The sequence below is a fragment of the Onychostoma macrolepis genome, chromosome 05 (genome assembly GCF_012432095.1).
Source record: "Onychostoma macrolepis isolate SWU-2019 chromosome 05, ASM1243209v1, whole genome shotgun sequence".
In the NCBI taxonomy this organism is placed as follows: Eukaryota; Metazoa; Chordata; class Actinopteri; order Cypriniformes; family Cyprinidae; genus Onychostoma; species Onychostoma macrolepis.
The window spans coordinates 19,521,984-19,543,899 of record NC_081159.1 but is presented as its reverse complement, the minus strand read 5'-3'; the positions used below and the strand labels follow the sequence as shown (position 1 = coordinate 19,543,899).

At 36.5% G+C, this 21,916-nt stretch overlaps 1 protein-coding gene across 6 annotated transcripts; it reads right to left on the bottom strand.

Moving 5' to 3' along the window:
* Window positions 1-1,351: 1,351 nt before the first annotated feature.
* sh3glb2b (SH3-domain GRB2-like endophilin B2b) lies at window positions 1,352-21,750 on the bottom strand. 6 transcript variants are annotated; one of them, XM_058776204.1, is made up of 12 exons: window positions 21,562-21,750; window positions 18,327-18,468; window positions 16,433-16,561; window positions 15,403-15,536; window positions 13,775-13,867; window positions 10,452-10,514; window positions 8,428-8,451; window positions 5,832-5,921; window positions 5,243-5,343; window positions 4,933-4,947; window positions 4,494-4,740; window positions 1,352-2,230 (listed from the first exon to the last, which is right to left on the bottom strand). In XM_058776204.1, the coding sequence occupies exons 1-12, from the start codon at window positions 21,622-21,624 to the stop codon at window positions 2,123-2,125; spliced, it is 1,209 nt and encodes a 402-aa protein (XP_058632187.1). In that variant the 5' UTR covers window positions 21,625-21,750; the 3' UTR covers window positions 1,352-2,122. The 6 variants fall into 6 exon arrangements, with proteins under 6 accessions (XP_058632187.1, XP_058632188.1, XP_058632189.1 ...); XM_058776205.1 differs by lacking the exon at window positions 4,933-4,947; XM_058776206.1 differs by lacking the exon at window positions 8,428-8,451.
* Window positions 21,751-21,916: the final 166 nt, after the last annotated feature.

Genomic DNA, 21,916 nt, shown 5'->3' with positions numbered 1-21,916 from the left:
CAATAACTTATTGAGTGTAATTTTTAAATTTTATTTAAAATTATTAGGACAAAAGCCCTCCCTACACCTACCCTAACCCTACCCGATACTTTATGCTCAACTTTTTGATTATTTACTTCATTTTTATTGGAAAATAAATGCTTTTCTGATGTGATTTGAAATTTAAAAAGGCAGAAAAAAAGTTCGCCAAAAGGCAGATTCGAACCCCGGTCGAGCGTGTCAAAAGAAGCGCAACACACGCTTTACCATCTGCGCCACTGAATCTAATGAATGATTACTGTCTTTTGCTAATTTGACTATCCCAATAATACGTTTGTGGGTGGAATTAATGTAAATAGCCTCTGTCAACAACATGGATATTGGCACTTAGACACTTCGATTTTTTTTTTTTTTATTCCCAACAATTAAACAGTTGCCCACAGAAAAAAACAGGGGGTGCTGCAGCACCCTCAGCACCCCCACTTCCCGCGCCTCTGTTACCGTCTGGAAAAAAAAGGCGAATGTCCGCCTGTTCGTCCAGTCCTGCTTCTTTGTTTTAGCTCCTACCTTCATTTCATTTAAGCACCAGTTACAGTCGGACTGAGCGGCGGACACGTCCCCCCCAAAGTATATGGTGGTTACGCCCATGTGTAGAACCATCTAAAGGATGATCAGAAGAAATGGACAGCACCTGAGTTAAATATATGAGTGTCACAGCAAAGGGTCTGAACACTTAGGACCATGTGATATTTCAGTTTTTCTTTTTTAATAAATCTGCAAAAATGTCAACAATTCTGTGTTTTTCTGTCAATATGGGGTGCTGTGTGTACATTAATGAGGAAAAAAAATGAACAAATGATTTTAGCAAATGGCTGCAATATAACAAAGAGTGAAAAATTTAAGGGGGTCTGAATACTTTCCGTACCCACTGTATATATATCTTATATATATATATATTATTATTTTTTTATTTTATTTTTTTCAAATAATTACATTTGATTTAGCAGATTAGGTACAATTGGAATTATGCACCTCAATTCTCATCAAAAGCTTTTTCTTTTTTCTTTATACACAGCATGCTGTATGCTAAAAATCATGTTAGGAATTGTGTAGATTCCAAAATTCCTTCTGAGTGATTTGGCAAAACTTGACCTATCTTGCACAGTCACTGCAATGTTTTCCAAAACCAACTTGTCAGTGCAGTAGTGGAGTAAAGTTGCCTGCATGACCCTCACAGTGCATTAATAAATCACAACAAACTCCATCAGCAAACCCTACCAGAGCCAGAATTAAAAGCCAGTCATTGATAACATCTCACCGCTACGTACTTTAGACAAGAACCCCCATTAGAAAAACAACATCAAGATCAAGACCCAGTAAATCTCTCTTTATTATATATTTCAATTGTATTAATTCAATATGCATTGCTTTTTGCAACAAGCAAAAAACACAAAGATGAAAGTGGGAAGGTGATGACTGAGCAGATGTGAATAAGTACCACTGGAGGTAACGAAAATCAGTCTTTTGAATATGAACAGATCACAGTTAACCACATACTGTACATCATAACCGCACCTAATAGCTTCACAATCTTCTTAATCACTGACAAACCACACTGACAAAAAATGCATTTGGAATCAAAAGTGCTGATATCAAGCCATGACCACATAAGCATACAAGCATGATGAGCGAGATGACACGCAAAGAAGCAAAGCCTAAATGTTTAGAGTCTTCATGATCACACACGTGTGCGCACACACACACACACACACATACACACACACATACACATACACACACGCACGCACACCCAGCTCCAACACAAAAGCTTTTCAGTTTGTTTTCTTTACTTGGAGGGTAAGAAAGACTTCAGAAAAATATAGCAGTCACAGGATCATAAAGGAAATAAAATCAGTTGCTTAAAGAAACGCCTTATGCAGGATAGTGTTCAACTGAAACAACATACACATAGAACATAAATAGGGCCTAAAAAAACAATAATACATATTTATGCACAGTAACATGGACAGACCTAAAAAAAGAAAAAAGAAATAAGATAAATTCACTGAGTGTTCAGGAGTGCTTGAGTATTTGTTCATGCATAATTCAGTTTGACTCTGTATTTGTGAAGAGGACGAGGCATCTAGCTCAGGAGCTCCAGGTATGTGACAGGCACTTTGCCTTTCTGGTTGCCTCGCTCTCCAACAAGCCAGTCCGGGTCCATGCCGGGCACCGTGTACACAGTAATGAGCTACAGAATAACAGAAAGAAACAGAGAGAAAGAAAAAATTAAGCAGACATTTTGATGTGGGCTGACTGTGTTGCAATGGGCACAGTCCTCCAGATGCATTCATTACACTCAGGTATACTGTAACAGCAGACATGTATAAACAGTGGTTTATAGACATGTATTAAGAAATACACATCTGCAGACACCCCTTTGACGTCTTTTGAGGATTAAGATTTATAATCCTGCATATTAGAGACAGGTCTGTGAGGTTGAATCATATGACACCATCTGGCAGGGTTCAAATTTAAAACTATACAAGCCCATTTCATTAAACAAATAGCAATGTCACAGAGACTGTAAGTAAGCTGTAGCTTAAACTGACCATGATAGGCAAGAAACAAAAATGAGCACTAAGTAACAATACAGAGAACTACAAAAGAAAGTAATTTATAAAAAAAAAAAAAAAATAAAGGGTTAAAAAATAAAATATTTAGTATAATTATAATATAAAAAGTTATAATAAAAACAATACATTTTAATATAATCAAATTTAATTAAATAGCTACAAATAGCTTTTTTAAATCGCCAAAAAACTTAAACGGTCTCAATTATCAAGCCGTTTTGAGTTTCTGAGCAGTATGACGTCAGGCCACACCCACGACAGTTTCCAATTTCCAATTTCCACCCTCAGCTAGTTGTACGCGCTGTCATTTTTCCCGCACTCGAGCAGCAGCAGCTACATGTTTCGTAAGCAATGCAGGTGTTTTGTAGTTGGCTGTAAAAGTGAACATAAGGCCGGTTTCACAACGCAAGAATGAGCAGCTGCTGCTGTGACGCTGTACAAACTCTTCCAGTGCGAATACTCTTGCAAGTCCGCAGCTGCACTGCAGTGATGACGTGAAGCTGACGCGAAGCTCAAGCTTGCTGCGTGAAACATTCTTCTTTTTCTTCTGACATCAGAGCCACTGAGGACGCAGTGGATAAGTTTTGTTTTTGATGGTAACGCACCACTAAGTACACAAAAACTGAAGAGGGCGTGGGTGAGCAGTAGCTTATTATCATTTAAAGAGACATTCAGCGAAACAGGTCGCTGTGAACAGTTGTTTTTGACAATATTGACAATATCAAATTGATATATTGCTTATCAATTTGAACCCGATTGAGACCCTGAGAATATTAGTGAAGAGAATTGCGCAGAACCTGTGCAAGCACGGCTCTTAATGGTATGTTTTTTTTTTGGGTCACACTTTATATTAGGTGGCCTTAACTACTTGCATCAAAAAATAAGTACAATGTACCTAATGTGGTCATATTGTATTGCAAAACACTTTTGCTGCTATTGAGGTGGGATACGGGTAAGTTTAGGGACAGGTTTGGTGGTCTGGGTTTAAGGGTGGGTTAAGCTGTAAGGGATGGGTCAACAGTGTAATTATAAATGTAATTACAGAAAAGAATTACAGATGTAATTACATATAGGTGTTTTAAAAAATATAAGTACAATGTAAAAACATGTATGTACACAATAAGTGCATTGTACCAAATGATTAATTTAAATGTAAGTACACAGTAGTTAAGGCCACCTAATATAAAGTGGGACCTTTTTTTGTTTGTTGTTGGTTCATACTTTTAGATACTCTGTTACTTGTAAGTGCTACTGCTTCTGTTAGCTTTTAATATATGGTTTTATCCTGATTAAAGCTTTGATAAAGCACAGCAACCGCACGCGCGTCCATGTATAATGCTTCTCATTGCTATGTGAAAATAAGTGTATAATTGGAACAGTTTGTTGGAGCTGATCTGACGATATGAATGAGAGAGAGAGAGATGCAGAGCGTGTGCAGAGCAGGCGACGCGAGGAACAGGATTGAGAACCGCTGCTTTAGAACACTGATTTTGAAACTTGTGAATCCATTAGAATCGTTACAATCGCAATTCATATATGAATAGATTTTTACGTGCACCCTTAGTTTTCTCTTCCTCTTCTCTAAAGCAGCGCAGCATGGCCTCGCCCCCTTTGCTGCGTGTTCCCGAGGTTTATCTGGGTTCGTGACGTAACGGACTCGGGAAGTAACTCGCTGTAGTCCCTACGAGCCGTTTTTGCAGGCATTAAACTGTCAGAATTTTAAAAGACGATATCTCTATTTGCATTGATCTTTAAGCGCTGCAACTTTGCAGATATTGTTTATGCTCAAACAGCAACATTACACACTAACTAATGTTAAAAGAGTGAAATCGCAATCAATCACCCCTTTAAAGAGGGAAAACAGACTTCCTCGTGTCTTACCTCATCAGCAAGAAGGGAAAGTTCACTTGTATCTGCAGCATCATAGTCATACAGCACTTTGGCCTTGCGAGTGCCAGTGGCGGGAGGCTTCACCTCCTCAATCTTCAGCGTGCTGGACTCAAGGGCATTGGAGGGGTTTGGGGGACGACCAGGTGGAGAAGCCCCAGGTAGGGTAGCAGGGGAAAGGGGAGAAGGGCCTGCTGACACTCCTGACGTGGAGGCGTTCACAGCAAAAGCATTAGGAAACCTGGAACAGATTCACAGATTCAAAACCATAGTGTATGCGAATAGATATAAATATCTAGCTGTTGCTAACACATGACACAGATACGATATAAAAGGCGAAACACTTAAAATCCCTTGGTCACATGAATGTAATCGTTTAAATTTAGTGGGCAAACTTTCTTGCTTTTTCAGTTTGATGGAAAAAGTTACTCACGTATCTCCGTTTGCACTGAGAACAGGAAAGAAAAAGCAAAAAAAAAAAAAAATCATCAGCTCAAAAATGATCTCAAGAAGTCTTGTGATTTTCTTTTCTAGAAAAGCAGTTGCCATAAAGGAGAATGTGTAACTCACAACTTGTTTTACCACATCTCTCGATAATAAAAATAGACTAAAGTTACCAAATTGTCATGCAACTCAACTTGTGTAGAACATGGTCTTATTTGACTACAATTGATTTAGGACAGAAGAACAAATAGCTGTTTATGTTTATGTTGAAGTTTGCAGCACCTCACTGAAGTTCTCACCTGCTCAGCTCTTTCTGAAGATCCTGCATGTGCTTGTGACACTGTGCGTAATAAGCAGCCTGGGCCTCCACAAACTCATGCAGACAGCGCAAGTGGTTCACCTGCGATGGAATGGCACAATTTGAAAAGTCTCTTACCTTATTTGGAAAGAAATATACTCTACTGTTCAAAAGACTGGGGTCACAACTTTTTAAATAAAAAAATAGATAACTCACCAAAAACTGTAATATTGTGAAATATTATGATTTTTTGTTTTCCTTTTTTAACAATATATTTTAAAATGCAGTTTATTCCTGTGATGACAAAGCTAAATTTTAATTTTATTCTAAAATGCTGCTTTGGTGCTCAATAAGCATTTGTATTATTAGCGATGTTGAAAATTGCTCAATATTTCTGATACGTTTCAGGATTCTTTCACTTTTGATCAGTTTAATGTGTCTTTGCTGAATAACAAGCAGTATTAAGCATTAATTTATATCCAAAAAAATCATACAGACCCCAAACTTTTGAACGGTGGCACTGCAACTCATTTTGTTTGCATAATGTCCAAAATGTAGGCACAGCGAGTGTGAGAAGCGCAGGTACTCACGTGTGTGCTGCTGATCCCCTCCAACAGGAGGCGTGTGACCTCTGCCTGTCTGTCAAACTCCGTCTGAGCCACACGCAACTCGTGCTCTGCCTGGTGGAGCCACAAACAGAAAAACACAGAACACATCTTCCACACATTCTTGTCAAAGCAAATGAAGAGTTTTATAGAAAAAGAGTTCTCAGCCACACAATATATTTGATTTGTCACCATTTCATCTTTATTATGAATCACATAACACAGGCCAGACTCCTTAACCTCAAACTACATGTCCTCGAGACCCAACATGTGCTTTAACCGTTCGCCACTCCCCCATTTAGCACATCCATTTATAAAGGACATTAAACACAGACGTAGTTGAAATGATTTATTGTATAACTAGTCACTGACAAACACCAGAAATGTTTATATAGTAAATGAGCGGTTTGAAATATAAGAATAAAGGTTCTAAAATTTGTAATAACATTTATAATAAGGATGAAATGATGACAGCAATTTGTCTTGCTAACCAACCACTATTTACCAAAAAACAGAAAGAAATAGCTGGATTTTGTAGCTGCTGTAACGAAAACATCTCTTGGTTAAAGGTATCTACTCTTAACACAAATCATAACCATGTTGCCTTGACGTTTTTTTTTCTTAACATTTTCTTTCAGAACACATTTTTCTTTTCCTACTGTTTTATATTTCCATATGTCTGGACAGCCAGATATTATGACGTTAGATTGATAACCCTACATTTTCAACATTGCAGTCATTATAATGTGAGAACAATTGAGGTTAAGTCTGATTGACAGATGTGTACAGATAGAAATATAAGCAGTAGGAGCAGAAAAGTATAATTAGTCACATGAATTACATACAGTATATTATTATTAGGGGTGTGACAGGACACTTAGGCATGAGATTGGGTTCACGCGAACGAAACAAGATTCTTACACAGTATTTTACACAGTAAGAAATCCTCAATGAAATATATGACTGGAACAGTAGTCTGCAGGTGCATTTTGAAAAGTTTTAACTAATCATCTTGTATTGAATGTCATTTCAGTTCTTCTTGATGAATAAGAATTATCATATGCAGTAAAAGACAACACAATATCCAAGCACTGTAAAAGGTTTTGCCACAAACTCGACAGACTGGCTTCTCCTCTATACGAGACTCTTCAGACCTTAGAACCGTCCATGAATTATGAGCTTCTAGAACTTCTGACCTCCTAACTGAACTCCTTTCCACAAAGTGTTCCACAAAGTTTTTTCTTAGTCTTAGTTAAGTGTAAACAATAAGTGTTAGTATTCAAAGTGCAAACAGAGATCAAATTTTTCTTCAAGCATGATTCAGACGTTTAAATTAGACATTTCAATTAAGTACTAGCAAAAAAGACATTTACAGTAGTGGTCAATTTATCTGCAAAACTTATTTTACCAAAATAAGAGGGATCATACAAAATGCATGCATGTTTTTTTTTTTGACCTGACCTGAATAAGATATTTCAAATAAAAGATGTTTACATATAATCCACAAGAGAAAACAAAATAATAACTGAATTTATAAAAATGACCCTGTTCAAAAGTTTTCATACGCTTGATTCTTAATACTGTGTTGTTACCTGGATGATCCATAGCTTTTTTGTTTTGTTTTTTTGTTTACGAGTCCCTTTTTGTCCTGAACAGTTAAACTGCCCGCTGTTCTTCAGAAAAATCCTTCAGGTCCCACGAATTCTTTGGTTTTCTAGCATCTTTTGTGTATCTGATTCTGAACCCTTTCCAACAATGACTGTGTGATTTTGAGATCCATCTTTTCACACTGAGGACAACTGAGGGACTTATACACAACTATTTCAAAAGGTTCAACCGCTCACTAATGCTCAAGGAGGAAACACAATGCATTAAGAGCCTGGATTTGAAGATCAGGGTAAATGTAACTTATTTTGTCTTCTGGGAAACATGCAAGTATCTTCTGTAGCTTCTAAAGGGCAGTACTAAATATAACGATATTTAGGCAAAATAAAACAGAAATGTATGCACCTTTATTCTGTTCAACAGTTTACACCCCTGGTTCTTAATTCATTGTGTTTCCTTTGAACCTTTTGTAATAGTTGTGTACGATTCACTCAGTTGTCCCCCAAAGTGATTTTGAGATTGCGTCATCCCTAAACATGATTTTGAAGGGGCTCCATTGCAAAACACAGGGCCCAGAATTCCTAGCGATGCCACTGCATACTGTGCGAGATAATACGTACAAATCAGTTTATCATTGAAGCGACCATTTTCCAACTGAATTAAATATTTATTATTTATATAAAAAAGCAAAACCATAGTGGAGGCATGTAATGTAAACATAGCGGTGGCATTGAGAATGCTCATTTCACGCTCACTTGGAGTCACACGGTCATTGCGATATTGCGAGAGAGCTTTTCACCTCGACGAGAAATTTCATGGCACAAGATCTCGTCACACCCCTAGTTATTATGTAAACATTTATTACGTAAATCAATTTATTTGCTCCATGAGAACAAAGTGAAAAAAGGCATGTCTACGTTTTCAGAAGTGCTCAAACAGCAGCAAATGAAGAAGTGGATCTTTGCCCAATACTCACTTTATCCACTTCCTCACTCCACAGCTGGAACATGCAGCATAACAACAAGAGAAGAACAGTGATGACAAAATAACACAAACCCTCTCTTTACAAAACACTGACTAAATTTCACATGTAAAGGTTATAACAAAAAAGTATTTGAAAGTGTTGTACTGTTACACTTCATGGGATCTTAAGATTGAAAGAGAGTTTAATGTGATCAGACACATAAACAGTATAGGATCCTGATCGCTCTATAACATCAAGACCCTATTTAAATTATACAATGACAACAACTACAATAAAAAAAATAAGAGCGCACACACACACACACACACGTCTGGTTTGCTATCCTTGTGGGGACTCTCCATAGGCATAATGCTTTTTCTACTGTACAGAATGTACATGGTGTATATTCTATTGCCCTACACCAACCCTACACCTAAACCTACCCCTTACAGGAAATGTTCTGCATTTATAGATTTTCAAAAAAACTTAATTCTGTGTGATTTATTAGCTTGTTTACCCGTGGGGACCTCAATTTAGGTCCCCACCGTGACATGAGTCCCCATGAGTCTGTGTGTATTCAGGTTTAAGTCCCCACCTGAATAGAAAAACAGGTACACACACACACACACACACACATCTTTTAAATAAAAGAGAAAGATTAAAGCAAAGTTTTCCACCCCCTGCATTCCACTGCAAATGTTCATCACAGGGGATTTTCATGTTTTGACTAATGCAAAAACATGATGTCATCATTATTTCAAAACATCAAATGCAAACTATATTACAGAACCAGTCAAAAGTTTGGACATGCTTAAATCTGATTTTTTTTTTTTTGCATATTAGAATGATTTCTGAAGAACCATGTGAAACTGAAGACTGGAGTTACTGCCGCTGAAAATTCAGCTTTGCCATCACAGGAATAAATTACATTATAAGATCTTTTCAAATAGAAAACAGTTAGGCTATTTAGAATTGTAAAAATATTATTTCACAGTATTACTGTTTAATTAATTTCACTTTATTTAACTACAATTGATATCTTAGATGCAAGATCGTGATAGTTGTGTTTCTATGAAACGAGAGTGGACTGATAAACAGAGTTGCTATGAATGATGGGAAAAATTATTGGTTGCAACTAATCAATGAGAACTGAGCATTCCAGAATGTTGTTTAATAAAATGCTTTAATGACTTTCCACATTTAAGAATAAAGAAGGAGTAGCTGTGTCCAGACTTTTGAGCTTTACTGTAAATAACATATCTATATGAACACACAAACAACAAACCACCATTATGTACTACTGGGACTAATAGATACATGTACTGCATCGGCTGTTGCCAAAACATTAATCAAACACACAGGGAAAGGCACACAGGCACAGAACACTGCAAGAAGGGAGACGGAAATAAGAAAGTGTTACTGCGGTAAACTCACAACATTGACAGAATGGAAAGCAGGACTAGTTTTAAACATTGGGTCAACAAGAAAGGAAATGCTACTGTCCATCACTGAGCTGTGCTGACAAGACACACAATAATGCTGCTTGTCTGTAAGTACACTACTCTATGAGGGGTTTATATAATGCATCACTTCAGATTCAAGTTCATACAACCTTTTCTCTGTCAATCAGAGATGAATCACCCACTTCACTATCACACTGCGTAGAATAAACAAAAAAAGACGATGGGACGATGGAAAAGTTTCAGTGAGGCCCTTTTCTCACTATCACCTGCAATTTTCAACCACCTCAAATTCCAAGTAATGGAAAAGGGAAGAGGATGATGCTACTGTATATCCAAAGTGCTTTAGTTGATGATTTTTATCCACGATAAAAGTATACTGCCCCATAGAGAAAGGACTGTCAGAGGGCATCCTGCTAATCTAAATTTACAAGGGTTGGTGCAGATATTGGTGGGGAAAGTGTATGTACAAATCAAGGTCATGTAGAAAGAGAGAGAGAGAGAGAGAGAGAGAGAGAGAGAATGAGAGTGCGTGGGGGGAAGATTTCTAATGCTAAGGGTCTGCAGCCTTCTTACCGCAGATGCACTGGCCGACAGAACATAATTGCGTGGCCTAGTCTCTTGAAAGTCAGGCGCAGCCTACAGGTGGAGGGGGGAAAACAGAGTTTTACAAAGAATTATGTGTCCACATGAACTGACCCAGCAGACAACACTATTTTCATATTTACATATAAAAACAGAAAACAAAAACACTTGACAAACCAGCCTGTAACCTCTCCCACACACACACACACAAACAAACAAACAAACAAACAGACAAATTAGGATGGCAGCTGCAGATTTTTTTTATCACTTCATTGCACTCCAAGCCAAATAATAATAATAATAACAGAAAGTAATAAAAAAAAAAAAAAAAATCATGATCATTTATTAATATGTTCTTACTCTTAGTCATTTTTCAGTAGTTTTTACAAATAGTCTTGTTTTCGTGCTTAAGGGTTAAAGTAAGGTACACATTACTTACCATAAAAAGCAACAATTTAATTGTAATTTGTCACTGTTTTGCAGGAGTATAATGAACAGTAAGGTTTTATCTTAGTACAGTTGTACTGTATGACATAGAACAAGAGCAGTTTTTTCGTTGAACCCTTTGGTCTCCATGTGCCACATTCTTGTAAATATTAAATGCTGTTGAAATTAGCCAAAGTAGACAAGATTCTAATATAACAGATACATAAAATGTGACCCTGGATGACAAAACCAGTCTTAAGTGTCAATTTTTTAAACTATTTAAATTATTTATACACCTGAAAGCTGAATAAATAAGCTTTCCATTGATGTGTGGTTTGTTAGGATCGGACAATATTTGGCTGAGATACAACTATTTGAATATCTGGAATCTGAGGGTGCAAAAAAATCTAAATATTGAGAAAATTGCCTTTAAAGTTGGCCAAATGAAGTTCTTAGCAATGCATATTACTAATCAAAAATTAGGTTTTGATACATTTACGGTAAGAAATTTACAAAATATCTTCATGGAACATGATCTTTACTTAATATCCTATTGATTTTTGGCATAAAAGAAAAATCGATAATTTTGACCCAAACAATGTATTTTTGGTTATTGCTACAAATATACCCCAGCGACTTAAAGGGATAGTTCACCCAAAAATGAAAATTCTGTCATCGTTTACTCACCCTCAAGTAGTTCCAAACCTGTATGAATTTCTTTGTTCTGCCGAACACAAAGGAAGATATTTTGAAGAAAGTTTGTAACCAGGCTGTTTTGGGGCACCATTGACTTCCATAGTAGGAAAAAAATACTATGGAAGTCAATGGTGCCCCAGAACTGCTATGTTTCCCACATTCTTCAAAATATCTTCCTTTGTGTTCAGCAAAACAAAGAAATTCATACAGGTTTGGAACTACTTCAGGGTGAGTAAACGATGACAGAATTTTCATTTTTGGGTGAACTATCCCTTTAAGACTGGTTTTGTGGTCCAGGGTCACAAATGAGTCATTAATATACACATGCATACAATCAAAAATATGTGTGTGTACATTATATTATACACACTAAAACCATACACACTATTCAATTCAATTAAGCTTTTTTATATTTGGCTTAAAATAGCTAAGGCTTTTTTTCCCCTCTATTGTAACTTTTCTATCATTTTTATTTTGTAAAACCCCTCCAATTCCATCACAGGTTTTGCAGACATCCAGTTGGGAAATGCTGCTCTATAATATACAGTACATTATGAGAAAAAAAAAAATAAAAAAAATTACATGCAGCCATTTAATGTAACTGTGACTTCAAAAAGGACTGACTTTTGAAAGGTTTTTTTTTTTTGATCAAGGCACTGCAGAGGTGGCAGATACAGTAGATCAACTATCAAGCTTGTACATGTAACTGCTTGCAGGTAGCAGCCAAGGATGAAAGGCAGCTGAGAAATCACACACACACACACACACACACACGGATACTCACATCTCCCTCACACTGTGCAAATGACAACAGAGAGATTTGTTAGTGAATACACGGAAAGGAAAAAATTTCCCACAGAGCACACAAATCACAGAGCACGCCTGATGACTGAGTCATAATTATATTCCATTGAACACACACACACACACACACACACAAATAAACTACCAGGTTCCTCTTGGAGGTCAAAGAGGTAACAATAGTCTGGTTATGCTCCGAGGACCTCAGATTACCCCTTCAACACTTAATATGTGTCAGGAGGGAAATCACACTTAAATGGTTGTTTTAGTGAACAATCTCATCTATGCAGGGAAGGAAATCAAAACATGATAAATCTGCATGTGACTCAGCCCTCTGCGTAAACCTCAAATTATTCAATCACTGAAAGGGATACAATGAAGAAGCAAACACGTAAAAGGAGAAGTCAATCTTGAAAGATGTTAACTTATGCCTCCTGACTCAGAGCTTCCCAGACAGAACTCAGAACTGCTTCATGAATATCTTCCACATAACAAACAGTTCCTGAAAAACAACCTTTTTTTCAATGACATAAAGAGAATAAATCAGGGGCATCAATTTTTGGGGCAGGGATTCTCAAATTAAACAGGGGCCACTTTTGGAAAATATGGGGTGACAAAGGGCCAGTGAATAAAATGATTTGACGATACAGTAACTGGGTAACACCATGCAACAGGGATTCATTTGTAAACAGCTGTTAGTTCAGTATTAATTACTATGAATTATTATATTATATTACATTATATTATATTGATCCACTACTCACTAACATGATCAAACAATGAACAATTGCTGTTTTATTAAGATTACAGATCAATACATGCTGTACAAATATATTACTCATTGTTAGTTCAAGTTGGATAAAGCATTAACTAATGTTAACAAATGAGAACTAAAAAAAGTGTTTCGGATAATTGATTGATTGGCTTTAACCAATAACAGTGACATATTTTGTCACCTCATGCATCAAAACAGTAAGAGTCTGTCTGTTTGTTTTTTTAAAGATCCTTTTCATTGGCCAGAATGATTTAGTCAAGTCTTATTTACACACCAATGAAACATTCTTAACCAATTATTATGATTCAGTCCACTTTGTGATTAACTGTCTGTTTTAAAGCTTTCAGTGTTTTATTTGCCACGTCCCACAGTCTGTGACAGAAACAGAATTGCGATTGTGAGTCACTTATAACCTTGTGGTGTGGATTCGAGCTGTGGGTTAGACACTGAATATCCTTGCTTTAGGTCATACATCCTGAAATGTCCCCTAGAGATCTGAATCCTCCTTAACAGCTCATGAGCGGTTTGTGATGAGAGGGTGGTGGAGGAGATGAAAAAACATGAGAGGAGGAAGACATGTGATGATGGTGATGAAATAAGTGAAAATGAAACTTACAGCAGACTTGGCCTCTGCTAACTTTGCCTTCTTGAGCCGAGCTTTGCAAACGTCCAGGTCAAGGCGTCGGTTCTCAAGTAGCCTTCTCTCTTTCTGAAAACAGAACAGAAGTCTACTTGAACATGCATTTGTAGTGTATGTCATATATTAAATGTAGATTTTTAAAAAGAAGTGAAATAATAAGCTACTTGAGCGTATGTAAAGGGAGTACACTTTCATGATAATGTTTCTTAACACTCTTAAATAATAATGTCAAAATAAAAGTTTTACTTTAAAGTACATATTAAATCAAATAATCTTTTGTTGTGCTTTAAAGGGTGTAAGGTCCACGCGATTGGCCCAAGAAAGGTATCCAATGGTGGATGAAGGTTTCCTATAGATTTGTATACACTTGAATAAAGCAACATGATTTCTAGTCAGAGGTCATCTATACTACTATAGATATAAGCCAACCAACATTACTTTCCCTGATAGTAGCTTTGGTATGGTCATGCCATGGTTTCCCCATGTACACTTAGCTAAAGTAATATTACAATAAACAGAGGTTAGGCTCATCCTATTTAGGTTGGTCGAATAACATCCAGTTGACCTAAACGGAAATTCCCTATAACCCCTTGCAATCTAAGTACACTTGAACTAATACCAAGTGTTAGCCGGATCTCTAAAGATACAGTTGGTGTGCCCTATGCTCAATCTCAACTGAATTTTAGTCCGCTACTAACCTGACGCAGGAAATGCCGTAACAAGGATACAACGTATTCTACTAGAGTCAATAATTACAGAGTAAAACAGAATAAAATCAAGTGTAACAATTTATTATCAGTCAGGTAAATATGTATTATGCCAACTACATAGCCAATTCAAGGATATCAAATCAATACAAGACATCAAAATCTCAAAGATCTAAGAATCTAAGAGTAAGATGCATACCTAACTTTTAGAGAAATACATATTATGAAGTGTGTGAACACACTTCATACAATGGGATCATTCTGGCTGCAGAATCGCCCTGATCTTCTTGCAAGATTTCCCTAAGTACTCAGCCCAAGACCAATATCCCCCAAAATGGAGACAGGAACTAACAATTGGAATTTGTATTGATCGTGTTAACACCTTTTGGGACAAAAGGTAATTTTGCATGAAAAGCACTAGGAAATGACCCACCCGCTACAGTGTGCAAAATATCTCTAAACTCTTAGGATCTGTATTACCTTTTAGTTTACTTCTTGTAAGAATGAGACCATTGTACAAGACGCACAGAGACAATTCAAATGATACCAAACATGAAGTGAATATCACTTGCATTAATGTAGAACATTATATTTTGCATTACATTTTGAGTGAGCAGCGTGAAGGGAACGATGGGTGAGAGGAAGGAAGTATATATGTATATATTTTATACATATATAAAATGTACTAAATTGTAATTTCAATACAAATGTCTAATTATAAAAATATTTAAATACATGACATAAGTTTCAATAGAAATGACATTAAAGTGTATTTTGGACACCATAAAGGCTTGTCAGCCAATCATTTTGTAACTTGCCATTATCAGTCATTGTAAGTTGGTTTACAAATCAGAAGGACGTGAACCATCTGAGACCGAGATTATTAATTTCACTTACAGAAATGGTTTTCCAATCACCCTCTAGGAAGTTCCTCAGTGGTGTGAGGAAGTTGATAGCTGATATATGTAGGAATTCCCGCTCTGCTCCACCCAACCTCCTCTGAAACTCTCCAACAGTGATCAAAGTACTACCTGTAAACAGAGGCAAAACATTCATAAAACATTATGTACAACTCAGCATTGCAGTGACATTTTCAATCTTTTCCTGTCAAGTCATTTTCAAACGTGTTTAACTAATCAAGGGGTATGAAGGTATCTTCATCGGAGACCTAAACTCACAAGATGAAACACTCTGCCTCACGTAAGGCATCTTTAGACATATGCTCTGATGCTGCTTTGATTCTCTGTAAATGAAACATGTGTTCATTTGTTTTTTTCCCATGTCTTTACATGCATATTGTCATATTTACCTTGGCAGTGGTCATGAATTTTTATTTATTGATTTATTTATTTTTGAATGTTGACATCTAAGAGTGTGATTATCAGATAAATCTTTTTTAAGCAGCATTGCTGTAATTATAATATATAAAGTTCTAATATAAATACGAGCAAATGTTATAACATCATAATAGGTAAGAAAAATAAAAATCACAGGATCTAATACACTTTCCCTCAGTAAATTCTAACCTAAAAGTATCCATGAACACTTATTTGCCAAAGGGCAAGTGCGCCATCTAGTGAAGCAAAGCATGCAGCTAAACATTAACTTGATTTAGAGATCTGTATTACTATAGCACTGTCACAGGAAAAAGGGAGGAGAGAACATGTGCAGCGACAATTCCGCCTCATATGGTGCATCACATAAATAAAAACAATTATTTAAAAAAAGATGAGCATAAACTGGCACTTTTATACACTGGCTTCTAGTACAGACTTCTATTCTAGACTTTGATTATGTGCAAACTGCTTTCTATTGTTTCTTATTATTTCTTAGTTAGGAAATATGTAGCCATTTTATCTTAACAAAATAACTTTTTGCCTTTTCTGTGTTTTCTCCGATTAAAAACAATCCAAAAAAACGTACGAACCATATGGAGTTCCTGGCCCAAATTCCTTTGCAGCGTCCTGCATATACTGTCCCAGCAGCTCTGCATTGGTGGTTCTGGATGGGATCTTTCTGTCCAATTTCTCATAAAAAAACTCTTCAATACGGGCACCTAAATAAAGATTCACATCAGGCTTTATTCAAGGCTTACTCCAGTAAACTTAATCAAGTACACCATTTTGCACCATCATGTTTACCCATCCAAACCAATAGTTCAGAGTCAGCAAATTGAGGGTAATAAAATTGATATTATATATAATATCACACTGGTATACATATTGGTTTACATTTCTTTATTTATGAATTTAATTTATCCAGATTTATACCTTGCTTCTCAATATCTAATCATAAAAGTTTCAAAATATTTCACCAACCATTTACAAATTTTCGGGATACTTTCATTGTAGTATTTTTAAAGCAAAAAAAGATGAACAAAACACAGGTCTTTGATGTAGACATCACAGATAAAAACATAAAACCCATTTGGGGTTGTAATGGAAAATGTGATATAATAACAGTCTTCGACCAATCATTCCAGCTCTCTGTGTGTGGATTTGAAGAGGCCTCACAGATTTGATAACCAGATCTGGTTAAGATACTCAGATGATTTAAGAACAGGAGTACATTACTTCACCCACAAGACATTCACCCAGACTTAGCTGCAAAAGGATAGTACTACCATGACAAAAACATAGTGAGAAGAGCCAGCCTCGCACTTTGGGTCTAATACTAAACATCAGCCATTAAACTGAAGACCTAAAGCACAGGCCACGGGGAGTAGAGACACACTTACCAGTTTGGTCAACTGGAGCATGGAGAGAGTTAGAAAGAACAGGTTAGTGTTCTTACTAGTACTAACGCTTAAATATGTACATGAAAGGTACTGCCATCAAAGATGAGCTTTAAAACATCTGAAACCTGTGGCCTTATCAATGATTCAGAAATTATAACCAAACTAGTGTTAATATAAAATGTTTCATGTTGTTTATTCATTTGTGAACTGCCAACATAAAATTTTACGAAATGCGATATACACTACCATTCAAACATTTGGAGTCAGCAAGATTTTTTCATGTTTTGAAAGAAGTCTCTTATGCTCACCAAGGCTGCGTTTACTTGATTAAAATACAATAAATCTGTGATATTGCAAAATATAATGACAATTTAAAATAACTTTCACTTTTTCCTGTGGTGGCAAAGTGGAATATTCAGCAGCCATTACTCCAGTCTTCAGTGTCACATGATCCTTCAGTAATCATTCTAATATAATTCATATAAAACATTTGAACAGTAGTGTAAATAATTAAGCAAAAGTTTGTAATCAGACATTTTTATCCAAAGTGCCGTACAGTACAGTGTCCTGCTCAAGAGCACAGCTCAGATTTCAACTGTTACGCCGGTTTGCTGTACATCTCAGCACCCTTGTAAAACATTTGCTTACTCTTATAATTAGTGAAACTACCGTAGCAAGAAGAAGAGAGAAAATAAAAATCAAGGGCGCAAAGACAATACAGAACACTCACATAACGTGACACCTGAGCACCACTGCTGTTTTAAGATGGTTGTCAGGCATCATATTTCCCTGGCTGCACCTACAGGAATATTTAATTTCTCTAATTTTTCACGCAGATGCAGAGTGGTGTAATCAAGCATTAAAGCAGACTGATATCAACAAAGGGATGTTCCTATTCGTTGTGTTAATGGTAAATGTCAACAACATGAGACATTTTTCAACATTCAGGACTTTGTTGAGCTTAACATTTAGGAGACAAGACCACACATTTCAAACAATTCCTGAAGAAAATGTAATTCAGAGGTTTAGGTAGATGCAAAACGTAGGAAGATTTGAAACTTCTAACGCTTATGAAGGTTCTTACTTGGGTTGGGTTGAAGCAGCACCTCGGTTTGTCTGAAGATCTTTTCGGTCCAGTTTTTGGTGCAGTCCGCTCGAGCAATCAGGTTCTCCAGATGAGCATCAAGTTCAGTCTTTTCTGCCTGGCCAAGCTTCTCCTCTGTGTACTGGAGAACATACAAAACAATTCAGCCTGTCTGTAATAGCAGCACTCCAAACCAGACGTACAACAACGTAGAAAATATTAGCGGTTCTTTCTGAGGAACAAGAACATGCATGCATAATTTCCCATAACATATTGTCTCAGAATGCTAAACAAAACGTGCAATATTAAACTCACTAAATAATGAGCAGAAATATTGAACTCTTCAGAGACTCAACATTCTCAGCAAAACAAGGAGACATACTCTTAAAGCTATTGACACGATTTGCTGGCATTATGCCATTCCCCTTTTTGGCTATATTTATGTTTAGACAATGTTTCACAGTTCACATCAAGCCGCATATAATAATCAGACACATTAGGTTTGAGTGCAACAAAAACAAGTCATTTTCTGACAAAAGACAGGACATGGCAGATTTTAATCCAAAAAGCTGATGTGATTAAAAGCATGGATACAGTTGTCTCTGACATGACCCTAACCTACAACCATTACATTACAGATATTTCTATTTAATTTTAAACCATTGTTTGTTAAACAATTGCAACATGGAAGACTAGAGTAATGGCTGCTGAAAATTCAGCTTTGCCGTCACATTTTAAAATATATTCAAATAGAACACAGTTCCTTTAAATTGTAATAATAATATTTCACAATGTGACTGATTAATGTATTTGTAATCAAACAAATGCAGCCTTCGTAAGCATACAAGACTTCAAAGCTTTACTTCAAAAATATTACTGACCCCAAACCTTTAAAAGGTAGTGTACAACAGAAAAAGTGTCTAATATTCTGCAATGGTAACAGGTGAAAAAGAACAAAATGACTGCTAAAAGACCTATTTATTACTAAATATTGCTGCCAGAGAGTGGGCCTGTGGTATATCCAGTAATCTACAGCTCATGTGCACTGCCTCTGACTGCAGGAACTCCATGACAGAACTGTGGCTTTGAGTGATAATGATCTGCTCCCAACGAAATCCCTGACAGGTACAGTAGTAGTGATTGGATGAGCAGGGATGCTTATCTGTGTCTGAAATGGTGATTGGCCGACAGGGGACACCCCCTCCATCTGCTTCCTGGTTAATCAGACTACAGAAGGCAAACAGTCTTGTTGTGTCTTCTCAGGGGAGACATAACAATAAACAAGATCAGTTAAAGAAACTGGAATTAAATGGAAGAGGATCAGACAGGTGTATGGTACCGGCTTGTTTGTGCCTTTGCAGTTGATATTCACTTGATATCCAAATATGCAGGCTAAAATGTCAGCCATTGCTAAAGACGAGTAGCTAACAGCTGAACAAATGCCCTGATAAACAGGATGCTTGACCTGCAGATTTCCTCTGACAAGGTGAAAAAAATATGAGGCTGGTGTTTAATATTTCACTCACACACAGGGAAGACCCCTGCTGACAGTGCATAAAATTCAGGCCTGAGGTGAAAGAGGAAAAAAACATAAATCACATTCAGCATGAAGGATTTCCTTCTGCAGGTTTGAATGTCTGTCATACATGAGCCGAGAATATGGGCGGTCATAACAGATGAGGTATCCCCACACTGTGTTTGCACAGTATCTTGTGATATCCGGGGATGTGGCATGACTATGAATAAGACACACAATGCTTTGACAATATAATAAATGTCACACTGTGTAAATATACTGTAGCATGTATACGGCATTGAAGAAAAATAAATAACTAACAAAAAAATCAGTATTACAATGCCACTTACTTATTCTGAATAAATATTATTTTTGAATTTTGAAATGCCAAACCTTATGTTGTAATTTACAAGGATTTTCACATTAGATTGACACCCCTAAATTTCATTAGTTTAGCAATTGTATTACTTATAACTACATGCAACGTCTTTGAATCATCACATGGTTTTTATTAACAGTTAATTATCAATTAAATTAAATTGTTGCAGTTTTATAATTTTTTTTTAAAGATACAAAATGTTTATCCTTCAGAAATAAACTTCTTTTTTTTTATATTATATAGAAAATATCATCTGTCACAACTTACAGTTTCAAGGATTATCTTAGATAATAAACTACAAATATTGTAATTAATAAAAAAAGAAACTTTTATTGCTTAAATGAAAACCACCCACATGGAAACAGATGGACATTCGCCGTCACACAAACACACCAGCTGGCCAGACATCTTTCAGTACTCCGTTTACAAGGAGGTCTATTAAAATGAAAACGCTCCCTCTCATGCTATTCCAAAACCGACATGATTTTCTTCACAGTGATGTTGTGCTGCTTTTTTTCCCATAAAATAAAGGGAATGGTAACCATTACCTGCCAAGCTCCAAATATAACAATAAAATAAAATAACAATAAACAATAAAACAGCTTTGGGTTGTACAGACTGACATTTAAGTCATTATTCAATCATTTTGAACTCTCTAATAATTGAACAATTACCATTCACATATATTGGGACAGTAGCAGAGCATCTGTTGTGCTCCATGGAAAAACCAAAATCATACAGGTTCAAAATACCATGAAGGTGAATATGATGACAGTATTTTCATGTTGAGGTGATCTGTCCCTTTAAACTTTGGTCAATGATTATCAACTGTCTTACGTCTTGTTATACAGTATATAACGGAGTATATTGTTACACTAGGTTATATTTCGATAGACTAAGCATTTTTTGACAAACGGTAACATGAGCATCCCTAAACAAGCATTTTAAAAATTAAAAATAAAATAACTGTTTTGTAGTAAACAGGGCTTCGTCTGTAGGCGAGAATTCAGCTGGTGACTGTCACATGAACAGCCATTAATAATGGATACGGGCTTGGCTTGCGTCTATCGGCTTACAATGGCGAGGAAAATACAGATCATCGCAACATGACAATCAAGGGTTGTTCGCTTGAACAATGACAAATACATTAATGTTTACAGAAAGCGTGGTTTCTGAGTGTTCGCGTGAGGAGCTATAAGGCCAACAGAGCGAAGCAGTTCATTCATTGACTCGAGCCCGCTGATACTGCTGCGCACATCCATCCCCTCAATTCACGCACTGCACTTACGGCTGAACGCAACTACCGTGAAGTAACCAGAAAACACTGGGTCATTTCATACCTGAACAGCACGAGTGAAGAAGACACCTGCATCCGACGCTAGTTTCTTGACATTGAAATCCATCGTGTCAGCGTTGTCACTGTGTGCGTTTCGGCAACATCAGCTTCTTGGTTGTCCCTGCAACGGGATCGATTGTGCAGGACGAGGAGGAATCGACAGCGCAACCTGGAGTTACCATCAGTTACATCGGCCATCCTCTACTCAGCCTAGTTTAGAGAGCTGGATGCTCATTTGAACCCCTCTTTGTGAACGCATTGTTTTGGGTATCGTAACCATTTTCATTTATTTAATTTTTTTTTAAATACAATACTTGTAATGAAAAATAATTTTAAAAAGTATCCTCTGTGGTCTGTAC

What these genes read in the sequence shown, in the direction of transcription:
- sh3glb2b (XM_058776204.1), bottom strand. Translation starts at nt 21,624, where the DNA reads ATGGATTTCAATGTCAAGAAACTAGCGTCGGATGCAGGTGTCTTCTTC. An exon ending in TCTTCACTCGTGCTGTTCAG is followed by an intron (nt 18,469 to 21,561) that starts GTATGAAATGAC and finishes TATGTTCTCCAG; the next exon opens with TACACAGAGGAGAAGCTTGG. An exon ending in GTGATTGGAAAACCATTTCT is followed by an intron (nt 13,868 to 15,402) that starts GTAAGTGAAATT and finishes TTCTGTTTTCAG; the next exon opens with AAAGAGAGAAGGCTACTTGA.